The sequence below is a fragment of the Scyliorhinus torazame genome, chromosome 13 (genome assembly GCF_047496885.1).
Source record: "Scyliorhinus torazame isolate Kashiwa2021f chromosome 13, sScyTor2.1, whole genome shotgun sequence".
NCBI classification, from domain to species: domain Eukaryota; kingdom Metazoa; phylum Chordata; class Chondrichthyes; order Carcharhiniformes; family Scyliorhinidae; genus Scyliorhinus; species Scyliorhinus torazame.
Window position 1 is genome coordinate 140,485,573 of NC_092719.1, and position 22,377 is coordinate 140,507,949.

Here is a 22,377-nt window from a genome sequence, read left to right on the forward strand (position 1 = left end):
TAATATGGCAGGACTGCAGAATTAAGATCTGATTGGTTGTTGTGGGATCACTCGGCTCTGTCTATTACTTGCAGCTTATGTTGTTTGGCACTCATGTAGTCCTGTTGAAGCTTCACCAGGTTGACGCCTCATTTTTTTGTATGGCTGACACTGCTCCTGGTCTGCCCTCTGCACTGGGCCAGGGTTGATCCCTTGGCTTAGTGGTAATGGTAGAGTGGGAGATATGCCGGGCCATGGGGTTGCAGATTGTGGTTGAGTACAATTCTGCTGATGATGATGGTCCACAGCACTTCATGGATGCCCAGCATTGAGTTGCTAGATCTAGTCTGAACCTATCCCATTTAGCACAATGGCACTGCCACGTAACACAATGTAGGGCATCCTTGTCTGAAGACGGGACTTTGTCCCCTCAAGGTTGTCACTCATACCGAGACTGTCATAGACAGATGCTAATGCGATAGTCAGGTTGGCGAGACTGAGGTCTGGTATGTTTTCGGAGTTCACCAGATCAGTCAGTAGTGGGATACAAAGCCATTCTTGGTGATCGACATTAAAGTGCCCCACCCAGTATAGTTTCTGTGCCCTTGCCACACAGTGCTTCCTCCAAGTGATGTTCAACATGGAGGAGTTCTGGTTCATTAGCTGATGGTAGATAGTACGTGGCAATTGGCAGGAGGTTTCCTTGCCCTTGTTTGACCTGGGACAGGTCATATCCAGGGATGGTGATAGTAGTGGCTGGGACGTTATCTGTAAAGTATGATCCATGAGTATGATTATGACAGGCTGTTGACTGACTAGTCTGTGAGATAGCTTTCCCAACATTGGCACAAGTTAGGAAGGTAAAATTTGAAGGATCGACAGGGCTGAGTTTGCCATTGTCATTTCCAGTGCCTAGGTTGATGCTGGGTGGTCTGTCTGGTTTCTTTCCTTTTAGACTTTGTAGCGGTTTTACCATTTCAGAGGGCATTTAAGAGTCAACCATGTTGCTGTGGATCTAGAGTCACATGTGAGCCAAACCATGTGAGGACTACAGATTTCCTACTAAAAGACGTCAATTAACCAACTGGTTTTTTTTTTCGACATTCAACAATGGTTTCATGACCATTATTAAACTTTTAATTACAGTTATTTATTGAATTCAATTTCCCCAACTGCCAGGGATGGATTGAAACACAGGCCTCCGGAGTATTACCCTGGGTCTCCAAATCACGAGTCCTGTGACAATACCACTACGCCACCACCTCCCCTCCCTGTTTTATTAGTACAACGTAACTATTTAAAGCCAGAGTTCCTTTCTGGTTCTTCCTAGCCAGTTCGAACACTAACTGGGATCGTAACACATGACTGGAAATGAGCAAATGTTTTCCATGTGCCTGCATTGTTACAATCTTGTGCTTGGAAGGAATTGTTCAATAGGAGAACCAACTGACACCAAATAATGTGCAATTGAAAAACACTTCATTTCCATTTCAGTTGCAGGATTCACTTTGAAAGCTGGCAATTACTTACTAGAAAGTGAGATCCAATGTTAAGTGTGGTAGTTGGGGTAAGGAGCAAAATAAAAGAAAAGCAATCTTTGCTTGAATATTGAAAACTTGTCAATGAAATCTGAGTCACATACGTGTATTCGTGTGTTGGTTTTAAATTTAGGAATTTAATTTCTACTTTGTGTAATGAATCTTTGCTGAATTTAAATTGAAAGAACTATTATTCTCTGTATTCATGCATACATTGAAATATATTGAGATTTGTGACAACATAATTGACATATTTCTTGCATTTTTTGTCTCGCAGGTGGCAAAGAAATGGCACAGACCTTGACATAAGCATCAATTCCCGCTATAGTTTTGTTAGTGGCAGTCTGGTAATCAATAACCCGGTTAGGACACAGGATTATGGAACCTACCAGTGCTTCGCAACAAATTTGTTCGGCACCATCGTGAGCAAAGCAGTAAAATTTCAGTTTGCATGTAAGTTGTGAGGCTTTCTTTCCACAATTGATGATTTAAGAACTTAAATCTTGCATATTTATTTTTCAAATGTAATTTGAGGGGTCTTTTTCTGGGTATGCACCAAGAGGGACGAACCTTGTCTGCTATGGCCATAAGCACATACTGGAAAATTGCAGGCACATTTATCTTTGATTTTCAGTCCCAGAAGCTGCAACAAAGTCCATACAGGGAGAAATTGCATATCCCCGAATATCTGTCTGACTCTCCTATGAAAATATAGCTTTATTCATAAAACTACATCTCCTCTACAGCTTTCCTTGAGTTCATATCCTCTACCTCTTACTATATTTAATAACAGTAGAGTTTGGAAAAAAGCAAAGCAGATAGTTCTTGGTCAGCCTTTCATTAATTCTTTTTTTGCTGCTTAAAATATAATAACTATTTTCTAATGTTCTGTCAGAATTAATTATTCCAGAAGAAAAATATTTTGAGTTCTGTGCATGATATACCTTATATACTCCTGTATTCATAAATGTGTCTATTATTTTGATGCTCCATATGCATTTGCTCTGTACGTACCATAATAATGTGGGGAATTATGGGCAATGTGTGAAATTCAAAGCATTGTTGGTTTTAGAACATAACATAGAACATACAGTGCAGAAGGAGGCCATTCGGCCCATCGAGTCTGCACCGACCCACCCAAGCCCTCACTTCCACCCTATTCTCGTAACCCAATAACCCCCTCCAACCTTTTCTGGTCACTAAGGGCAATTTATCATGGCCAATCCACCTAACCTGCACGTCATTGGACTGTGGGAGGAAACCGGAGCACCCGGAGGAAACCCACGCAGACAAGGGGAGAACGTGCAGACTCCGCACAGACAGTGACCCAGTGGGGAATCGAACCTGGGACCCTGGCGCTGTGAAGCCACAGTGCTATCCACTTGTGCTACCATGCTTCCCATTTTGGAGATGTATAATTTCTTAATGTACAGGGAAAATATGGATGGAACTCTTTTAAGACTGGTGCTACTGAAAATCACGACTGGTGCTCCTGTAGACTTATTTTAGTGCCGACAGTTTTCAAAACATTCTGACATCTTTGCCTTTGTTAACTTATTTCAAACAAAGTCATCAAACCATTCAGCAAAAACAGATCCTGATTTCACGAGAAATAGTGAACGTAATCATTCAGAATGTCATGAGCTCAGAGTAGCTGGAGAATCCACATTGATTGATTTTCCCCCCTCTTGGCACACCTGGAAGCATGGATGAAATTCAGATGTAGGTCCTTCAGCAGAAATGTATTTCCCCCTTCCAGTCTGTCGTGAAAGCTGAAATGTGATAACATACCCGGCATCCTTGCATTCCTTTGACAGCCATTTGCTGTAAACCCAAATGGCCAGTTGGCATTGTTTTAGGTGGGTTTTTTTGACACAGTTTAGAAGGGGTCATGTTTGAAGAGATGAATTCCAAGGATTCTGAGTCTGGAGAAGGGGGTGTAGATAGCCTGGGTCACATTGTGATCCAAAAAGACGAGGTGTTGGGTGTCTTAAAAAATATTAAGGTAGATAAGTCCCCAGGGCCGGATGGGATCTACCCCAGAATACTGAAGGAGGCTGGAGAGGAAATTGCTGAGGCCTTGACAGAAATCTTTGGATCCTCGCTGTCTTCAGGGGATGTCCCGGAGGACTGGAGAATAGCCAATGTTGTTCCTCTGTTTAAGAAGGGTAGCAAGGATAATCCCGGGAACTACAGGCCAGTGAGCCTTACTTCAGTGGTAGGGAAATTACTGGAGAGAATTCTTCGAGACAGGATCTACTCCCATTTGGAAGCAAATGGACGTATTAGTGAGAGGCAGCACGGTTTTGTGAAGGGGAGGTCGTGTCTCACTAACTTGATAGAGTTTTTCGAGGAGGTCACTAAGATGATTGATGCAGGTAGGGCAGTAGATGTTGTCTATATGGACTTCAGTAAGGCCTTTGACAAGGTCCCTCATGGTAGACTAGTACAAAAGGTGAAGTCACACGGGATCAGGGGTGAACTGGCAAGGTGGATACAGAACTGGCTAGGCCATAGAAGGCAGAGGGTAGCAATGGAGGGATGCTTTTCTAATTGGAGGGCTGTGACCAGTGGTGTTCCACAGGGATCAGTGCTGGGACCTTTGCTCTTTGTAGTATATATAAATGATTTGGAGGAAAATGTAACTGGTCTGATTAGTAAGTTTGCAGACGACACAAAGGTTGGTGGAATTGCGGATAGCGATGAGGACTGTCTGAGGATACAGCAGGATTTAGATTGTCTGGAGACTTGGGCGGAGAGATGGCAGATGGAGTTTAATCCGGACAAATGTGAGGTAATGCATTTTGGAAGGGCTAATGCAGGTAGGGAATATACAGTGAATGGTAGAACCCTCAAGAGTATTGAAAGTCAAAGAGATCTAGGAGTACAGGTCCACAGGTCATTGAAAGGGGCAACACAGGTGGAAAAGGTAGTCAAGAAGGCATACGGCATGCTTGCCTTCATTGGCCGGGGCATTGAGTATAAGAATTGGCAAGTCATGTTGCAGCTGTATAGAACCTTAGTTAGGCCACACTTGGAGTATAGTGTTCAATTCTGGTCGCCACACCACCAGAAGGATGTGGAGGCTTTAGAGAGGGTGCAGAAGAGATTTACCAGAATGTTGCCTGGTATGGAGGGCATAAGCTATGAGGAGCGATTGAATAAACTCGGTTTGTTCTCACTGGAATGAAGGAGGTTGAGGGGCGACCTGATAGAGGTATACAAAATTATGAGGGGCATAGACAGAGTGGATAGTCAGAGGCTTTTCCCCAGGGTAGAGGGGTCAATTACTAGGGGGCATAGGTTTAAGGTGAGAGGGGCAAAGTTTAGAGTAGATGTACGAGGCAAGTTTTTTACGCAGAGGGTAGTGGGTGCCTGGAACTCACTACCGGAGGAGGTAGTGGAAGCAGGGACGATAGGGACATTTAAGGGGCATCTTGACAAATATATGAATAGGATGGGAATAGAAGGATACGGACCCAGGAAGTGTAGAAGATTGTAGTTTAGTCGGGCAGTATGGTCGGCACGGGCTTGGAGGGCCGAAGGGCCTGTTCCTGTGCTGTACATTTCTTTGTTCTTTGTTTGTTCTTTGATTACTGTTCCAAGTGGTGGCCGACTTCAATTGTGAACACCTTATGGTCGAGGCATTAATTACAAAATGACTCTGATGGCGTTGGGATATATTGTTATGAGTTATTTTTGTTCTCCGTGGAATTGAGGTAAATATATTAAAGGGATAGCTGGAATTGTGAAGATTTGAATCTTTGCCTTCTTCAGTTATGTGCATTTTGTGTAAGCCGGGTGTAAAGGCCATCAGACGTTAATATGGTGAGGCTGTCCAAAGATATGTGAGAGGAACCTATTAGCAGGGCTATTTTTAATATATTAATAGGATGCTAGCAAGTTGAAAAATTGAATTCTAAAATATTTGGTCCAGTTTCTATTTAAAATGTTAGCTTCGGAAATAAATCAGAAAGAAATGAAGTGAAATGTTAAATAATGTAAATGATGTTAGAATTGTGTAGTATTTTAAGATAAAATTAATAACTAAGAATCTTAGGAAGGGGTGGGGTAAGGAAAGGGAATTGAGGTTGTTTGCCAAAACCATTCAACAAAAATCATTCTTGCCACAATGATCTCTTCCGGTTGTTGCACAATGGCCTCAAAATTGGTCCTAGCTGGCATGAACGAGGTACAGGAAGCTATCACTGCAGTGGTATTCTTGGGCTTTACTGAGATGAGACAGGTGACATCACCAGCCAGCTTTCCAGCAAAGATGATTTCATTTTCATGGTTCTGTGTTGCACTCAGTGGTCGTGGGGTTGAGGGACGGAGGCCAACTACGGGAGTGGCACAATTAGAAATTTTGGGTGAGGGACACGATTGGTAGGTTTGGCATACCTGGGAAGGGGGTATGATCAGGAGATGCGGATGGGCAATTGAGAATTTGACCGAGAGAGGGGAGGGATTACAAAGTGACAGGATTTGGCCTGTAGCTTTTGAAAAGATTCTTCCTCCTCATCCCATTTTGTAAATAAATATCTGCTTTTAGGATTTGGGTTTTTTAAATATAAATGGGATACCAGAATGGAGAGACTTAGAAATTTGATGGTGCCGCATCCAAATTTAAGGCGCATGCATATAGGCAGTCCTCTACCAGCTCAACCATGACAACTGCCAGAACATTTCACTTATCTGGTGGCTTTCTAATGCAGGTTAATGGTTGGAAGCATGACGCTTCTATTTTCCCCTTCTGAGTTAACAGAATGATCTAAATACTTGTAATTTCTGCACTGCTACTCTGGCTGATACCAGCTAACTTCATGCAGTCAACAAAGCATCCTGATCTATGTGTTGGAGCAAAATATTTTTAGCACAAAAACTATCGGAACTATGCTATTTGGCAGACAAATTCTTCCACCAGAGGTCCTGCTCAAAGCTGCATTTCAAGCATGTAACGCAGCTGGAATGCATCAACAGCGTAGATACATTTTATTATAGTGGAAGCATACTGAAGAAAAAGGTGATGCCATTAAATCGAGGAAAAAGATGAGAAAGTATTTTTAAAAAAAACAGAAATATGAGAAAGATTTTTCCAGTGTTTGATCTTTTGACCACTTTTCTTTCGTGTTGGACGTTTGAATTCATGCCAGGAACTTTCCATGCAAAACAAGTTGCATGCTTCTGTGTGACTTCAAATAGCGCATACTCAAAATAAACCATAAATCTCAAAATAACTGCTGGGAAGGGATGTTAACGGCTTCCTAATTATTTCATAACTATTGATTTGTGGATAAAATATGTTTTTTTTTAAAAAAAGTGCCTTTCGAATGAGGTTGGCTGGCTAACGTTAAAAGATTTATCCTTTGATGTGACCTCATTTATTACACATGATTTGGAGGATTCCCAAGCATACTTTGATGAGCTTTTATTATATACTAGGGAGCATTCTGGATGAATAGTTTGCGCCAGGTGGTATTATGCCATGGTACAACAGATTTAATTGCTGAACTAAAGACGATGCATTTGCTTGCATACTTTCTAACTGGAGAAAGTAGGTAGGCAACATTGTACAGCTGCAAATGATGGGCCTCTGAATCTCCGAAATCAGTCAACTGCCACTGTGAAGTCAATTGGCTTTGACATTTGACTCGTCTTTGAGAATCCACTGCTCTCAGGGATAGAGAATTCCAGTCTTTGCGTATATTCAAAATAGATTGGAAGATTTCTACACACAAAGGAAATTAAGGGATATGAGAGTAGTGCAGGAAGGTGCAGTTGACGTAGAAAAATGGTCATAATCAAAATAAATGGTTGAAAAACTAGAAAGGGCTGAATGTCCTACTCCTTGTTCTATTGCTTATGTTGTTATGTCCGTCTGCTTGTTTAAATTGTCTGCAATGCGACCTCTATTTTTTTCCTTTGGGGCATGGGCAGCAATGTTGCCCTAAGGGCATGAAGAGTCAGCCCACAACGAGAGACTAAAGGAGCCATATGTCACCTTGACTGAATAAGAATACCAGGTATCTCTCTGAAGAGCATCACTGCACCAGCAACAATCTGATGACTTTTAATGGTTGTTTTCTGCTGCTCGATCATAAGTTATTACATTGTTTAAATTATGAATTTTATAATTTGTGATGCTGCAATGAGAATTGAATATTTCAGGGTTGCTAGTTCTGTACCCTTACCACTAGGTGACTGCACAATGATAATGATGCATCTTTCCACATTACTGAGAGGTTTACCGCTAGCTAATTAGCTTGTCCATTGAAATAAATGCACAAACAGCTTATCAATGGAACCAATTCCATATTGTGCCATTGGAATACAAGGAAATCCTTTCACCACCCAATTTCCAAAGATGAATAGAAATTACATTGACTGTGAATTTTAACAAATATGTTATTTTGCAATGGATTCAACAACAGAGAATAGTTTGCTGAGGACACGTTCACAGTGGTCAAAACTGGAAACAGTTTACGCACAATGACGCATTGATGTAAATCGTGTTGTCGTACAGCATTAAATCTCTGATCATAAACTCTCCGTGAACAAGAGAAAGATATTTTTGGTTGGACAGAACTTGAGAATTGCTGAAAAATTGCTGTCTTAGCTTTTCATTTTCCCGTACCGAACAGGTGCAGGAATGTGGCGACTAGGGGCTTTTCACAGTAACTTCATTTGAAGACTACTTGTGACAATAAACAATTTTCATTTTTCATTTTTTTCTTTCATTTCATTTGGTATTCTTCAGGATAGCTCACAAGAAATTACCAACAGTTTATACTGCATGAGAACAGAGTACTGATTGTTTGCCAAATGGACTCTGATTGATGGAAGTGTTGCCATGGAGAATGCAACATGAAACAATTAACTGCCCAGCTTTGTTCAAATTCACATCGGCCAGGTTGACTCTGGTCAAGACATTGCCCTGGGGAATGAACGACTGTTTTATTTAGTTGATAAAGATGCAACATGCGGATATATTCCTTCTGGCAGCAAAGAATCAACCCCTCCCTTCTGCTTCCAGCATGTTTAAGTGGACCAGACTGCGAGCCCGACTGACAATCTTAAATTGATTATCCGTCAGGATTGTTGTGCAGATATTGTCCAATCACAGTGTGTGTTGGGCACTGTGTTTTGAATTTTCAAGCTTGGGCTGGCTGGGTACGGACAGTACTTTGCCTGTTGTGAACGGTTGAAGGGATGTGCTGTTTGATACCATCCGCCAATCATTGGGACATACGACCAATATACCTGGCATCAAACCGGCACTGAAATTCATGTACTAAATTGCTCATTTGTTTGATAGGTAGAACGTGTTGAGCAGACAGCCTTGCTCGAAAGCAAGTTATAAAAATGCTTGTTGGACTTGTGAAAGTGTAATGAGCTGCAAGGTGGATTTATGACAGGATTCGTTCTCATGGCTCACTGCGTCCATGTATAGTCATGTATATCAGTTACCCAAGATACACAAAAGTGTTGTCTGTCTTATCTTATCCATGACTGGCTCTGTGCAATATTAATTAGCTAAATGGTTGGGCAAGTTGCTCCAGCCAGTTCTGAGCAAGTTCTCCTCCTACAGGACTCCTTCACCTTTTCGAAGAGCACACAGGGCCACTTTGATAGCAATGGCATTTCGATGTACTTGTTCATTGTTGCGAACCTATTCACCAATGTACCACTCAAGAAAGTAATAGACACTTGCCCTGCATCACTATCTTTTAACAGCACCTCTAGCCCAGCTTGCGCAAACATCTGCTGGATTCCTTGAGAAACACACCTTTGATGGCATGACACCTAACCTCCTTGCATATTTCCATTATGTAGATGGTAAGTAATCTGCAGTTGCCTGTCAGAACTTCCTGACACACTTCCTTAATTGGTGTAATCCTATGCTTATTTTCACCTTTGAAATGGAGCAGTAAGACATTCCTCAAGTTGCGAATTGAAACATCTGCCAATAGCCTCTCTACTACTGTGCACTGACCTTCACTGGTCAATACATGTGTTCGAATTACTGCAGTTCTATGCGCTCTAAGATTGGTCTTCATGGCAGCCTCAAAAATAAGGACCAAGCCATTTGCTCACTGTGCAAGCTCGATCCAGAAATAGGATGCATCAAATCCATCCTGTGGGATAATGACATCCCTGTCAACAGGAGAAACATGACCCCCATTGCGCATTTTTCAACTAAACAAAAGCTGAGGCAACAGTCATTCCCTTGTTTATTCCCCAGAACAATGCCTTGACCAATCTACCTGGTTTGAATTAGACTGTCCACTGTTCACACTGTATTTGAAATGGCAACGCCTCTCTCAATTGGAGTCCACTTGCCAAACACTCATGCAGTATAAATCAATGTTCCCCCATTAATGTTGGTAATCGTTTGGAAGCCATCCTGATGAGTACAAGATGAAAAGCTTCGGTAGCGTGTCTCCTTTCTTCACCAATACTCAAGGAAGATTGGTCTCAGTTTTTCCTCAACATGGTTTCTGTTCAATGACATGTTCTATACATAAGTAACATATATTTTCACATGGGGACCATCTTTAGAGAAAAAAACAATTATCGAAATCTTGGCAGACAGATTGACTGAAGCTCAATTCTTAATATGCTACCTGTTGGAAAGCTCTGTACTTCAAATTTTACTTTAGCATATGCAGAGATTGAAAAAAATTCCCTTGTGAAGATAGAGTGAATGGTAGTGGGCAGCTCCTTCAGCTGGGATGAAAATAATTTAGTTCTGAATCTGTCAGTAGTCTAATAGTATGTGTCTGAATATGAATGGCATGCAATGTACCTTTTCAGATCAGTCTGATTCGCATCGCTGATGTGGAATGTATAATTCAGGCAATTTATTGTTGGAAACAGCTGTCAAAGTTTGGCAGACTTGGGAATAAACTGAACTCTTTCAGAAATCAAGGAGCCCTGAAAAAAGGACAGAGGGGCGCTGGGTGGTGTTGTTGGACATGGTGGTGGGAAGGAGATTGTTCCTCTTTGTGTCCATAGATCCTGCTCCAAAGTAGCCTTGCTTTATTCCCAAGATCTTGGTTAGACACCAGGGGCGCAATTCACTGGAAAAATATCCAAGTCCGTTTTCGGGTGCGTTTGGCGGGGTGTTTCTCAGCGGCTGCAGTGTCGAGATTGACACTTCTATTCAACGGCACTTAGCCATTTTGGGAGGGGGGGACCTCAGGAGTATCTCTGCGTCCATGCCACACTTAGAGAGTGAGATCTAGCGGCTGAATTGTGCCTGATAGGTGGCATGGCTGGTAGATGGCGGGAAATCCCTCTTCCAGGATCTACCGGCTCATCACACCTCTCAAGATCTAACACATCACAAGATATCGCAATGTGAATCCTGCCCGTTGTGGGCGGGACCACTTTCTGTAAAATCTGCATATTAGAGTGAGACAGCTCAGTTATGATCCAATAGTCACACTGTGCCCAAAAACCAGCTCGTTACTGCGCAGCGTGGCCGATAAAAGCCAAAATGCTCCCAGGATCTACCGCTAGTCTCGATCTAATGTGCATTTTTCTGAGGTACCTGAGGCTTCGGGATTTATCCCCTTCGTGTCGGAGAGCTTGGGTGAGTGCCTTTTGGTTCTAGTCTCCACAAATGGAGACCAGATGGAACGGTATTTGTGGGGGTCTCCCAGGGGCTCGGAGACCCCAGCCGCATGTCCTTTGGGCAAGGGGGTGCCCTGGCACTGCTGGTGCCACCTGGGCACCTTGGCAATGACAGCCTGATATACTGGGAGTGCCACCAGGGTGCAAGCCTGGCATTGTCAAGCTGTTGATATGGCATAGCCAACTGGCATGTACGATATCAGGTTGGCACTGGTGGGAAACATGTGGCTAAACACGCTCACTAGGGAACTTTGTTCCTAATTAGTTGAATCGCGTCCGAGCTAGTCTCACTATAACATGAATTCCACGATCTAATCAAGGCATTAAGACATGGGATCTAAACCACACTCCTTGGAGACCTCGGGCAAGCGCCACTCGGTACTGGTTTCCACAAATGGGTACCAGATAAAATGGCACTTGTGGAGATCTCACAGGGGATCAGAGGCCCCAGGTGCTTGCCCTCTGGGCAGGTGTCACTGTAGCACTGCTGCAGCCAGTCGGGTATCCTGGCACTGCCACCTGTGTTCCAGCCTAACACTGCCAAGGTGTCAAAGCGGCAATGCCAACTGACAGAGACACTGCCAGAATACAAGGCTGGCACTGCCATGGAGCAAAGCTGGCATTTTTTACCCAGGGGTGCCCACCTTGGGCAGGCCGAGGATCCTCTTATAGGTGGCTTGGGGCGGTGAGTTCTGGGGTCACCTCGAGAGATCGGGACACCATTTAAAAATGGCGCCCCAATCTCACCCTGCACTGATGAGTTCCGGCGAGCGGAGCTCCTCAGTGCAGAAAATGGGACTAAGTGCGGATTCAGCTACACATTCCCCACTGAGGCACCGTTCCACCCAACAATCAGGCGCTATGGGACTCTGTTCCCATTTGGATAGATCGAGCCCAGAAAGTTTTCAAAGATCGGGGCTCCCATTCTGAAGGGCTGCCTAGATTTCTTTCTCCCTGCCCGCCCCCCCCCCCCCCCTCCTCCCCCACTTACAGAAGCCCCCACTTTCAGGACACTACCCTTCATCTTCTCAACTTTCTTCAGCCCCCCCCAAACCACTCTCACCCAACCACTTTCATGGGCATGGTCTCCCAGGCCCCGACTCTTAACCGTGCTAATCTGCGACGCAGTGGGAAAATCGCGCCCAACGACAATTTGTTTTGAAGAATACCTAAATTTGAGCGCTCCAAAATTTACAGTGCTAAGGTTTGACTACCTTGCACTAAAGATATGGTGGGGAAAAATTCATTATGGTCCTTTGTTGTGCTTTGGAATCACCATGTGCAGAAACCACCTCATTGTATCATTGAGGTTGGTAGCAAGCTAATGTCTTGCTACCCCTTCTTTTAAAAGATGCCTGTGTTGTCCAGAGTAGAACATGCCGCTGACTGGCTTCACACTCAACAGGTCCCCAGCTGTGTCGCACACAGTTAGCCTCCAATTCCTAAAGGCAGGTGCTCATTTTTACGGGGTGTTTCACTCATTATGCAGATTTTGATGCAGCGTGTGAAAGACTTAGATACGAGTAACAGCACAGAAAATGAAGCAACAGGCAAGAACGAGGTTTTCTGATGCAGGAAGCTTCAGTTCAGAAGGTAAAAAGGAGAAGAAACACCATGTTCAAGCACAGATCAGGAAGCCATAGTCAAACCCTAAGACGTGAATGGAAACAGGTGGCCCCAAGGACCTGGCAGCAATACAGGAAGATTTTCAATGATATCTCGCAGATATTGATTACAATTTGTTTCATTCGTTTATGGGATATTGGCATTGCTGACTAGACCAGCATTTAATGCTCATCCATAATTGCCCTTGAGAAGTTAGTCGTGTGTTGCTGCTTTTAACAGCGGCTCCCTGTGTATTGTAGGACCACCCCCAGAATGCTATTGTGGCAGGGAGATCCAGGATTTATCCCAGCGACAGTGACGGAAATGTGATCTTGTTACAAGTCAAGATAGTGTGCGGTTTAAGGGTGGTGTTTGTATGCATCTGCTGTCCTTATCCTTCTATGTGGTCGAGTTCACTGGTTTGGAAAGTGCTGTTGAAGGAGCCTTAGTGAGTTGCTACAATACATTTTGTAGATAACACACACTGCTGTCACTTGTTGGTGGTGGAGGGAGTAAATGTTTCAGATGGTAGTGGGGTGCCAATAAAGTGGGTTGCTTTGTCCTGGATGGTGTAGAGCAAGTGAATCTCAAAGGGGATGGTTAGATTCTCTCTTGTCATTGCCTGGTGTTTTGTGGTGCGAATGTTACTTGCCTTACACCTTCATGGGATATCTCCTATCCAGTGCACTGACAGTATTGCACACTGCACAATGCACCACCTGTCACTCACCTAGTCTTGTGAAATACAGGCTCAGACTGCAGCTATCATGACTGTAGATACCAGTGCTCATAGCAGCATGAAGGCTCTCCAAGGAGATCGAATGATCCGTCTTTCACCGGATTACTGGAATTGCTGAGGCCTTACCCTAAGGGAGTTTATGTGATGCTGTCCTCTCTCAGGATGCAAGATTCATGTAGCAATAGAGGCATACAAAATGATCAGAGGGTTAGATAGGGTGAACAGTGAGAGCCTTCTCCCGCAGATGGAAATGGCTAGCACGAGGGGACATAGCCTTAAACTGAGGGGTAATAGATATAGGACAGAGGTCAGAGGTAGGTTCTTTACGCAAAGAGTGGTGAGGCCGTGGAATGCCCTACCTGCATCAGTAGTGAACTCGCCAACATTGAGGGCATTTAAAAGTTTATTGGATAAGCATATGGATGATAATGGCATAGTGTAGGTTAGATGGCTTTTGTTTTTTGACTTCCCATGTCGGTGCAACATCGTGGGCCGAAGGGCCTGTACTGCGCTGTATCGTTCAATGTTTTATAATCACTGCTGCTCCGCCAGTACTTTTACTGTTGTCTCCCAACTAATCCAGACTTCTGCAGCCCATGCCAAGTAGTACTGTCTGAGATAGGGCCTACAAGGCCTGGAGCAGCTCGAGGGCACCCTGGAAGGTCACCCACAGTCTTTCTGCTGAAAGTCAGGAGCCTTCCACCGGCAGTGCTGCAGACATGTGGTAGCAGTACGACAGGCAAATCCAATCACAAGCACTGAGCAAGGTGAACAATTCAGGTTTTTGTGTTTTGTTGGAAAGGTTTTGATTAAAATTGTTGCCAGTAAGTATCCTCCTACTGTTAATAAAGTGGAAGAGTACAAAGACAAGCTGTGTTGTCCATCCATTGTGTTTTCCACTTATCAAAGACATATTCTAAATACACTAAAATCAAAGATTTAAATACGCATTCTGTGGAGCCTCTAAAATAGCAGCAATCATGTCGCAGGACATATTAAAATTGGTTTTGATGTCTGAAACAATTAAAGATAACTTTCTCAGTCTCTTTGTACTTTTTTAGGAAAATTTGATCTGAAAAATAATGAGACTGATGAATAGAAATTGTAAACTTCTTCTTTGATAAGTTTTGTTCCTGTTTATGTTAACCGGACATCGGTCATTGGTAAGATTTTAGAGTCTTTTATTAAAGATGAGATCGCAAAGTACTTGGAAGTGCAAGGTAAAATAGGACTGAGTCAGCAAGGCTTTGTCAGAGGGCGATCGTGTCTGACAAATCTGTTAAGTGTTCTTTGAGGAGGTAACAAGGAAGTTAGACAAAGGAGAACCAGTGGACGTGATTTATTTAGATTTCCAGAAGGCCTTTGACAAGGAGCCACATGGAAGACTGTTAAATAGGTTAAAAGCCCATAGTGTTAAGGGTACAATCCTGGCATGGATACAGGATTGGCTGACTGACAGAAGGCAGAGAGTGAGGATAAAGGGGTCTTTTTCAGGATGGCAGCCAGTGACTGTCATAATATACACCAGTATATCATGGTGCAGACACACACACTGATGGACACACAGCAAGACCAATCAACACACACAACACCGCAGCCAATCACCAGTTAGAGCACACTCACTATAAAGACAGGGGGCATCAGAGTTCCCGCTCATTCGGGATGCAGCCTCTTAGAAGGACAGAGCTTACAGCTTACAGCACAGATCTTCACCATGTGCTGAGTACAAAGAATGGTTAGGACTGGCACAGGTCTTTAGTTTAATCTAACATTGTGGTAACCCACAGTGAAAGTATGTTCAACAGTTTCTAACTTAATAAAATAGTGTTGTACTATTTTAAGTGTTAGTGGCCTGTATGTGTTCCACGGATCCAGAGCAACCAACACATCATGGTACCAGGATTTGAGGGATATTAGAACTTCTTAGACCTACCTGCAAGTGATCTGCCTTCCACCAGCATGCAGCCATCCTGCAAAATTGACAGCGTCCGCCTGCCGCCGCCACTCCGCATCACCGGTAACCTGGCGGCCAACTGGAAGATATTCAAACAACGCTTCCAGCTCTACCTTGAAGCTACAGACCGGGAAGCTGCCTCAGACACCAGGAAGATCGCTCTCTTCCTATCCACGGCTGGGGAACATGCCATCCACATTTTCAATTCTCTCACCTTTGCTGATGATGAAGATAAATAAAAATTCAAGACGGTCCTCCGTAAGTTTGACAGTCACTGCGACATAGAGGTGAATGAAAGTTTTGAGCGCTATGTATTCCAACAGCGTTTGCAGGGTAAGGATGAACCTTTCCAGTCCTTTCTCACCCACCTCCACATCCTTGCACAGTCCTGTAATTACGGGCCCACCTCCGACTCCATGATACGCGACCGGATCGTTTTCGGTGTTCAGTCGGACTCCCTACGCCAGCAGCTCCTCAAGGTAAAGCAGCTCACCCTAGCGACCGCCATCGAGATCTGCATGCTACACGAACATGCCACTAGTCGGTATTCCCACATCCAAGCGGCTGAAACGGCGCAGCAAGGTCCCCATGAGGCAGAACGGATCCAAGCAATCGAGCAACTCCAGGGCCTCGGCCTGGATGAGGGCGGCCATTTTGCGCGCTTTTCGCGGACTCCCGCGCTTGTGCGCACCGAACGAGCGGACGGCGACGTCGAAGAACGTACTGCGCAGGCGCACACCACGTACGACCGCACCACGCATGCGCGGTGGTGCAGCGAACGTACTGACACTACAACGTGCGGCAACTGTGGCTCCGCCCACTGAACGCGGCAATGCCCTGCCAAATCCCGATGATGCCTGAGATGTGGCAAACTTGGCCATTATGCTGCTTTATGCAGATCAGCTCAGCCTGCCAAGTCTTATTGCTCCAGTCAGCCTCGCAGGAATGTCCGGGCCATTCAACCCATGGTCACTGAGTCCGATTCGGACCTGCTACCCGATATTGACACCGAGGTCCCGGAGGCGCATTTTCGAATCGGTATCGTTACAAAACACAGGGTGTCCCCGAAGCAAAGAATCCAGCCTCTACTGGTTGACAGCATCAATCCGGACGATGAGTGGTGTGCCACCCTTACGGTCAACCGGTCCCAAATACAATTCCGCCTGGACATTGCTGCCTCCGCCAATCTCAATGCGTGGTCTGACCTCCAAAGCCTTCATGTCAAACCAGCCATCCTCCCATCAGCCTGCCAGCTATTAGATTATAATGGCAATGTCATTGCTGCCAGCGACTCATGCCAACGTGAAGTGACGCACAGGTCACGCAAAGCGATCCTTCCCTTTGAAATCATGGACTCCTCGAAAGCCTCCCTGCTTGGCGCGCAGGCATGCAAGCTGTTGAACCTAGTTCAGAGAGCTCACTCTCTCTCCTGCTGACGCATGTGCCTTTCAGGACACCGACTTCAGGGCGCAGCTCGATGCCATTATCAACCAGTACCATGACGTCTTCGAGGGCATGGGCATGCTCCCGTACACCTACAAGATTTTATTAAAACCGAATGCCACGCCTGTGGTGCACGCACCTCGCAGGGTCTAAGCACCCCTTAAGGACCGCCTCAAGCAGCAGTTGCAGGACCTCCAGAACCAAGGAGTGATTTCCAAAGTCACGGAACCGACCGACTGGGTCAGTTCCATGGTATGTGTAAAAAAGCCTTCCGGCGAATTGAGAATTTGCATTGACCCCAAGGATCTAAATCGCAATATCATGAGGGAGCACTATCCAATTCCCAAGCGCGAAGAGCTCACATGCGAGATGGCTTGAGCCAAGCTCTTCACCAAACTCGACGCCTCAAAAGGATTCTGGCAAATCCAGCTCGATAAATCCAGCAGGAAACGTCACACATTTAACATCACCGTTGGCAGATATTGTTACCACAGGATGCCGTTTGGGATCATATCTGCATCTGAAGTGTTCCATAGGATTATGGAACAAGTGATGGAAGGCTTTGAAGGTGTTTGCGTCTATGTCGATGACGTAATCATTTGGTCCACCACCCCGCAGGAGCATGTTACTCGCCTCCAGCGCATATTCAGACATATACATGAGCATGGCCTCCGCCTCAACAGGGCCAAATGCTCTTTTGGTCAGACGGAACTCAAGTTCCTTGGGGACCACATCCCCCAATTGGGTGTGCAGCCTGATGCGGACAAGGTAGCTGCCATCACAGCTATGCAAACACCAGAGGGCAAGAAGGCGGTCCTCCGAATTCTGGGCATGGTCAATTTTTTAGGGAAATTCATCCCTAACCTCGCCTCTCATACCACGGCTCTCAGCAACCTAGTCAGGAAGACGATAGACTTCCAATGGTTCCCTGCCCACGAGCGCGAATGGAGAGATCTCAAAACAAAACTCACCACGGCCCCGGTCTTAGCTTTCTTTGATCCAGCAAAGGAGACCAAAATTTCGACCGATGCCAGTCAATCCGGCATTGGGGCAGTGCTCCTTCAACGTGATGGGGCCTCATCATGGGCCCCCGTTGCATATGCGTCATGTGCGATGACCCCCACGGAGCAGCGCTACGCGCAGATAGAAAAGGAGTGCCTGGGCCTTCTGACCGGTGTGGTTAAGATTCACGATTATGTCTACGGACTTCCTCAATTCACCGTCGAGAACGACCATCGCCCGCTGGTCAATATAATACAGAAAGCTCCGGCGATATGACTTCCAGCTGGTATACACCCCAGGCAAAGACCTCATCATTGCTGACGCTCTCTCCAGGGAGTGAACACTCCATGTGACCCAGCAGGATTTGTCTGCCAGGTTGACGCCCATGTGGCATTCACGGCCTCCAATCTACCTGCCTCGGATGAACGCCTCATCCAAATTCGCCGCTAGACGGCGGCTGACCCTTTGCTACAGCGTGTCATGCGCCACCTAACAGACGGGTGGCTCAAGGTCAATGCCCTCAGTTCTATAATGTCAGAGATGATCTGGCGGTAGTAGACGGGGTTCTTCTAAAACTGGACTGCATTGTCATCCCGCATAGCATGCGCCAGCTTGTCCTGGAACAACTGGGGCAGCACGGTATCATTGTGGATAGCACAATTGCTTCACAGCTCCAGGGTCCCAGGTTTGATTCCGGCTTGAGTCACTGTCTGTGTGGAGTCTGCACATCCTCCCCGTGTGTGCGTGGGTTTCCTCCGGGTGCTCCGGTTTCCTCCCACAGTCCAAAGATGTGCAGGTTAGGTGGATTGGCCATGATAAATTGCCCTTAGTGTCCAAAATTGCCCTTAGTGTTGGGTGGGGTTACTGGGTATGGGGATACGGTGGAGGTGTTGACCTTGGGTAGGGTGCTCTTTTCAAGAGCCGGTGCAGACTCGATGGGCCGAATGGCCTCCTTCTGCACAGTAAATTCTATGAAATCAAATTCTATGAAACTACACGAGGGCCACCTTGGCATGGAAAAGTGCCGCCAACGGGCCCGAGAGGCAGTGTACTGGCCTGGCATTAATGAGGACATAGCCAACACAGTGCTCAATTGCCCCACTTTTCAGCTCTTCCAGCCGGCACAACCACGTGAGACCCTGCAGCCTCTTGAGCTGGTCACGTCACCATGCACCAAGGTGGGCATTGACCTGTTCCACGCGCTGGGTAGAGACTATGTCCTGATCGTGGACTACTTTTCGAATTACCCGGAGGTTACAACTTACAGCACAGATCTTCACCATGTGCTGAGTGCATAGACTGGTGTTGTATAATTTTAAGTGTTGGTGGCCTGTATGTGTTCCACGGATCCAGAGCACCCAACACATCAGTGACTAGTGGTGTGCCTCAGGGGTCTGTGCTGGGACCACAACTTTTCAAATATACAGTAATGACCTGGAAGAAGGAACTGAAGTTATTGTTGCTAAGTTTGCAGATGATACAAAGATCCTGGGCGAAATTCTCCGGAAACGGCGCGATGTCCGCCGACTGGCGCCCAAAACGGCGCAAATCAGTCGGGCATCGCGCCGCCCCAAAGGTGCGGAATGCTCTGTATCTTTGGGGGCCGAGCCCCAACCTTAAGGGCTAGGTCGGCGCCAGACGAATTTCCGCCCCGCCAGCTGGCGGAAAAGGCCTTTGGTGCCCCGCCAGCTGGCACGGAAATGACATCTCCGGGCGGCGCATGCGCGGGAGGGAGTCTCTTCTCCCTCCGCCATGGTGGAGACCGTGGCGGAGGTGGAAGGGAAAGAGTGCCCCCACAGCACAGGCCCGCCCGCGGATCGGTGGGCCCAGATTGCGGGCCAGGCCACCGTGGGGGCACCCCCTTGGGCCAGATCGCCCTGCGCCCCCCCCAGGACCCCGGAGCCCGCTCGCGCTGCCTTGTCCCGCTGGTAAGGTAGGTGGTTTAATTTGCGCCGGCGGGACAGGCATTTTAGCGGCGGGACTACGGGCCATTCGGGCCGGAGAATCGCGCGGGGGGGCCCGCCAACCGGCGTGGCGCGATTCCCGCCCCCGCCGAATCTCTGGTGCCGGCGGGGGGTCGGAGAATCTCACCCCTGTAGAGGGACAGTAGTATTGAGGAAGCAAGGGTGCTGCACAAGCTAGGCGAGTGGGCAATGAAGTGGCAAATGAAATACAATGTGGAAAAGTGTGAGGTTCTGCACGTTGGAAGGAGGAATTTAGGCATAGAATATTTTCTAAATGGGGAAATAGCTTAGGAAATCAGAAGCACAAAGGGACTCCTTGTTCACGATTCACCTAAGGTTAATGTGCAGGTTCAGTCGGCAGCTAAGAAGGCAAATGCAATGTTAGCATTCCTGTCAAGAGGGCTAGAAGATAAGACCAGGGATGTACTTCTGAGGCTGTATGAGGCTCTGGTCAGACCCCATTTGGTGTATTGTGAGGAGTTTTGGGCCCCGTATCTAAGGAAGGATTTACTGGTCTTGGAAAGGATCCAGAGGAGGTTCACAAGAATGATCCCTGGAATGAAGAACTTGTCATATGTGGAACGGTTGAGGACTCTGGGTCTGTACTCGTTGGAGTTCAGAAGGATGAGGGGGGGATCTTATTGAAGCTTACAGGATACTGCGAGGCCGGGATAGAGTGGACGTGGAGAATGTGTTTCCACTTGTAGGAAAAACTAGAACCAGAGGACACCATCTCAAACTAAAGAGACAATCCTTTAAAACAGAGATGAGGAGGAATTTCTTCAGCCAGAGGGCGGTGAATCTGTGGAACTCTTTGCTGCAGAAGGCTGTGGAGGCCAAATCACTGAATGTCTTTCTGACCAAGATAGATAGGTTCTTGGTTAATAAGGGGATCGGGAGTTATGGGGAGAAGGCAGGAGAATAGGGATGAGAAAATATCAGCCATGATTGAATGGTGGAGCAGACTCGATGGGCCGAGTGGCCTAATGCCTAATTCTGCTCACAGCTCATTATTCTTGTCTCAGCCCATTATTCAAATTGTATGATTATTTAAAACAAAAGATTGAATTATTATTTCTTGTGGATTTGAGATGGCAAATCATACTGTCATATATTCATTTGCAATTTTCAATAATTGACTATAAAAAGTTCCTAAAAATGGCCATTTATACATATTAGTTAGTTATTATGAAACAATATATTTTGAAGTTTTCAGTTGATATTATTTTAAAACTGGACATAAGCTGTTAAAATATTTGCTGCAACTCATGTGACCTTTGGCATTTGAGCTCCAGACATTACTTAGTCTCAAGCGATGACCTCATTAAATACAGATATTCACAGCCACCTGGGGATTTTGCACATCGTTGTTTAGGGATGAACCAACAATAAGCAATCGTCAAGACTAATGTTATTCAATGCCCTTCCCAGAAACCAGTGTGAATGGTTCATTCTAAAAGAACAACACTGGCTGTGTCCAGCCCTCAGAGGTATTAAACCACAGCACGGAAGATGGAATCAACATGAATACTGCCTCCTTATTTGGAACGGCCTTTGAACTTATGAAAGTCACATGATGAGAGCTATTTTGTTGTTTACTTTTAAAAGTTATTTGCCAAAAGCACCAGTGAAGCCAATTGAACTATCAATTCGACCAGTCTGTGAATCCAACTTGAAGTAAGCTATGAAACCCTCAAAAGCATGCTGCTGATTTATCCAATTGGGACCCATACTCGAACTCTAAGAAAAGACACACCTTCTTCATACTAAATTTACTGATTGTTGGCAGTAGGGGAACACAGGCGTTCTGTCCATGATATCAAGCATCTACTGTAATTTACATTGAACTATATTATGCTTCACAATTTTCATGCCGTTATAACTTTTCTGACCCCACTTCAATTTTAAAAATGGCATGTAATCCCATTCGCGAGAGCTACTGGCCAATCCGAGCTGTCTCCTGCCAATAATGCACCCAGTAAGAGGCCTTGGATTGTTAAGGGACCCAGACCACAGGTGATTGAAGGTAACAATCTTTTTTTATTGTCACATGTAGACTTACATTAACACTGCAATGAAGTTACTGTGAAAAGCCGCCACATTCTGGCACATGTTCGGGTACACAGAGGGAGAATTCAGAATTCTCAGCCGGTACGGGAATTGAACCTGTGCTGCTGGTGTTCTGCATCACAAACCTCACAAACCAGCTGTCTAGCCCACTGAGCTAAACCACCTTGTGTGGGGTAGAGAGGGGGCCGAGGGAGATGTGGAGTCAGGGGGTAATTGGAGGCCAGGTAAGGGGAGTGGCTTTCAGTCCCCAGGCCAATGCCAGGCTCCTCAATCAGGTGCTTAAGTGCTGCTAAAAGAGGGAACGCACCCTACCCCCGCCCTCTCTCTTCCCCCCCCCCCCCCAAAACCTGACTTTATCTGGCAGTTTTTTGAAGGCCCAGGAAGCTGTGTTGCCTGCAAATAATCCACGAGCCAGGACTAAATTCTGGTAGACTTGGGGTTATTCGT

The 22,377-nt window shown here is 45.8% G+C and overlaps 1 protein-coding gene across 26 annotated transcripts in view; it reads left to right on the forward strand.

Annotated features, from left to right (window-relative positions):
* The window catches only part of LOC140388298 (contactin-4-like), a 3,617,424-nt gene that overhangs the window by 2,181,996 nt on the left and 1,413,051 nt on the right, over nt 1-22,377 (forward strand). For all 26 annotated transcript variants that reach the window (XM_072472208.1, XM_072472210.1, XM_072472213.1 and 23 more), the window contains one exon: nt 1,795-1,970. In XM_072472208.1, coding sequence (XP_072328309.1) covers nt 1,795-1,970 — 176 coding nt within the window. The remainder of the gene's footprint in view (nt 1-1,794; nt 1,971-22,377) is intronic.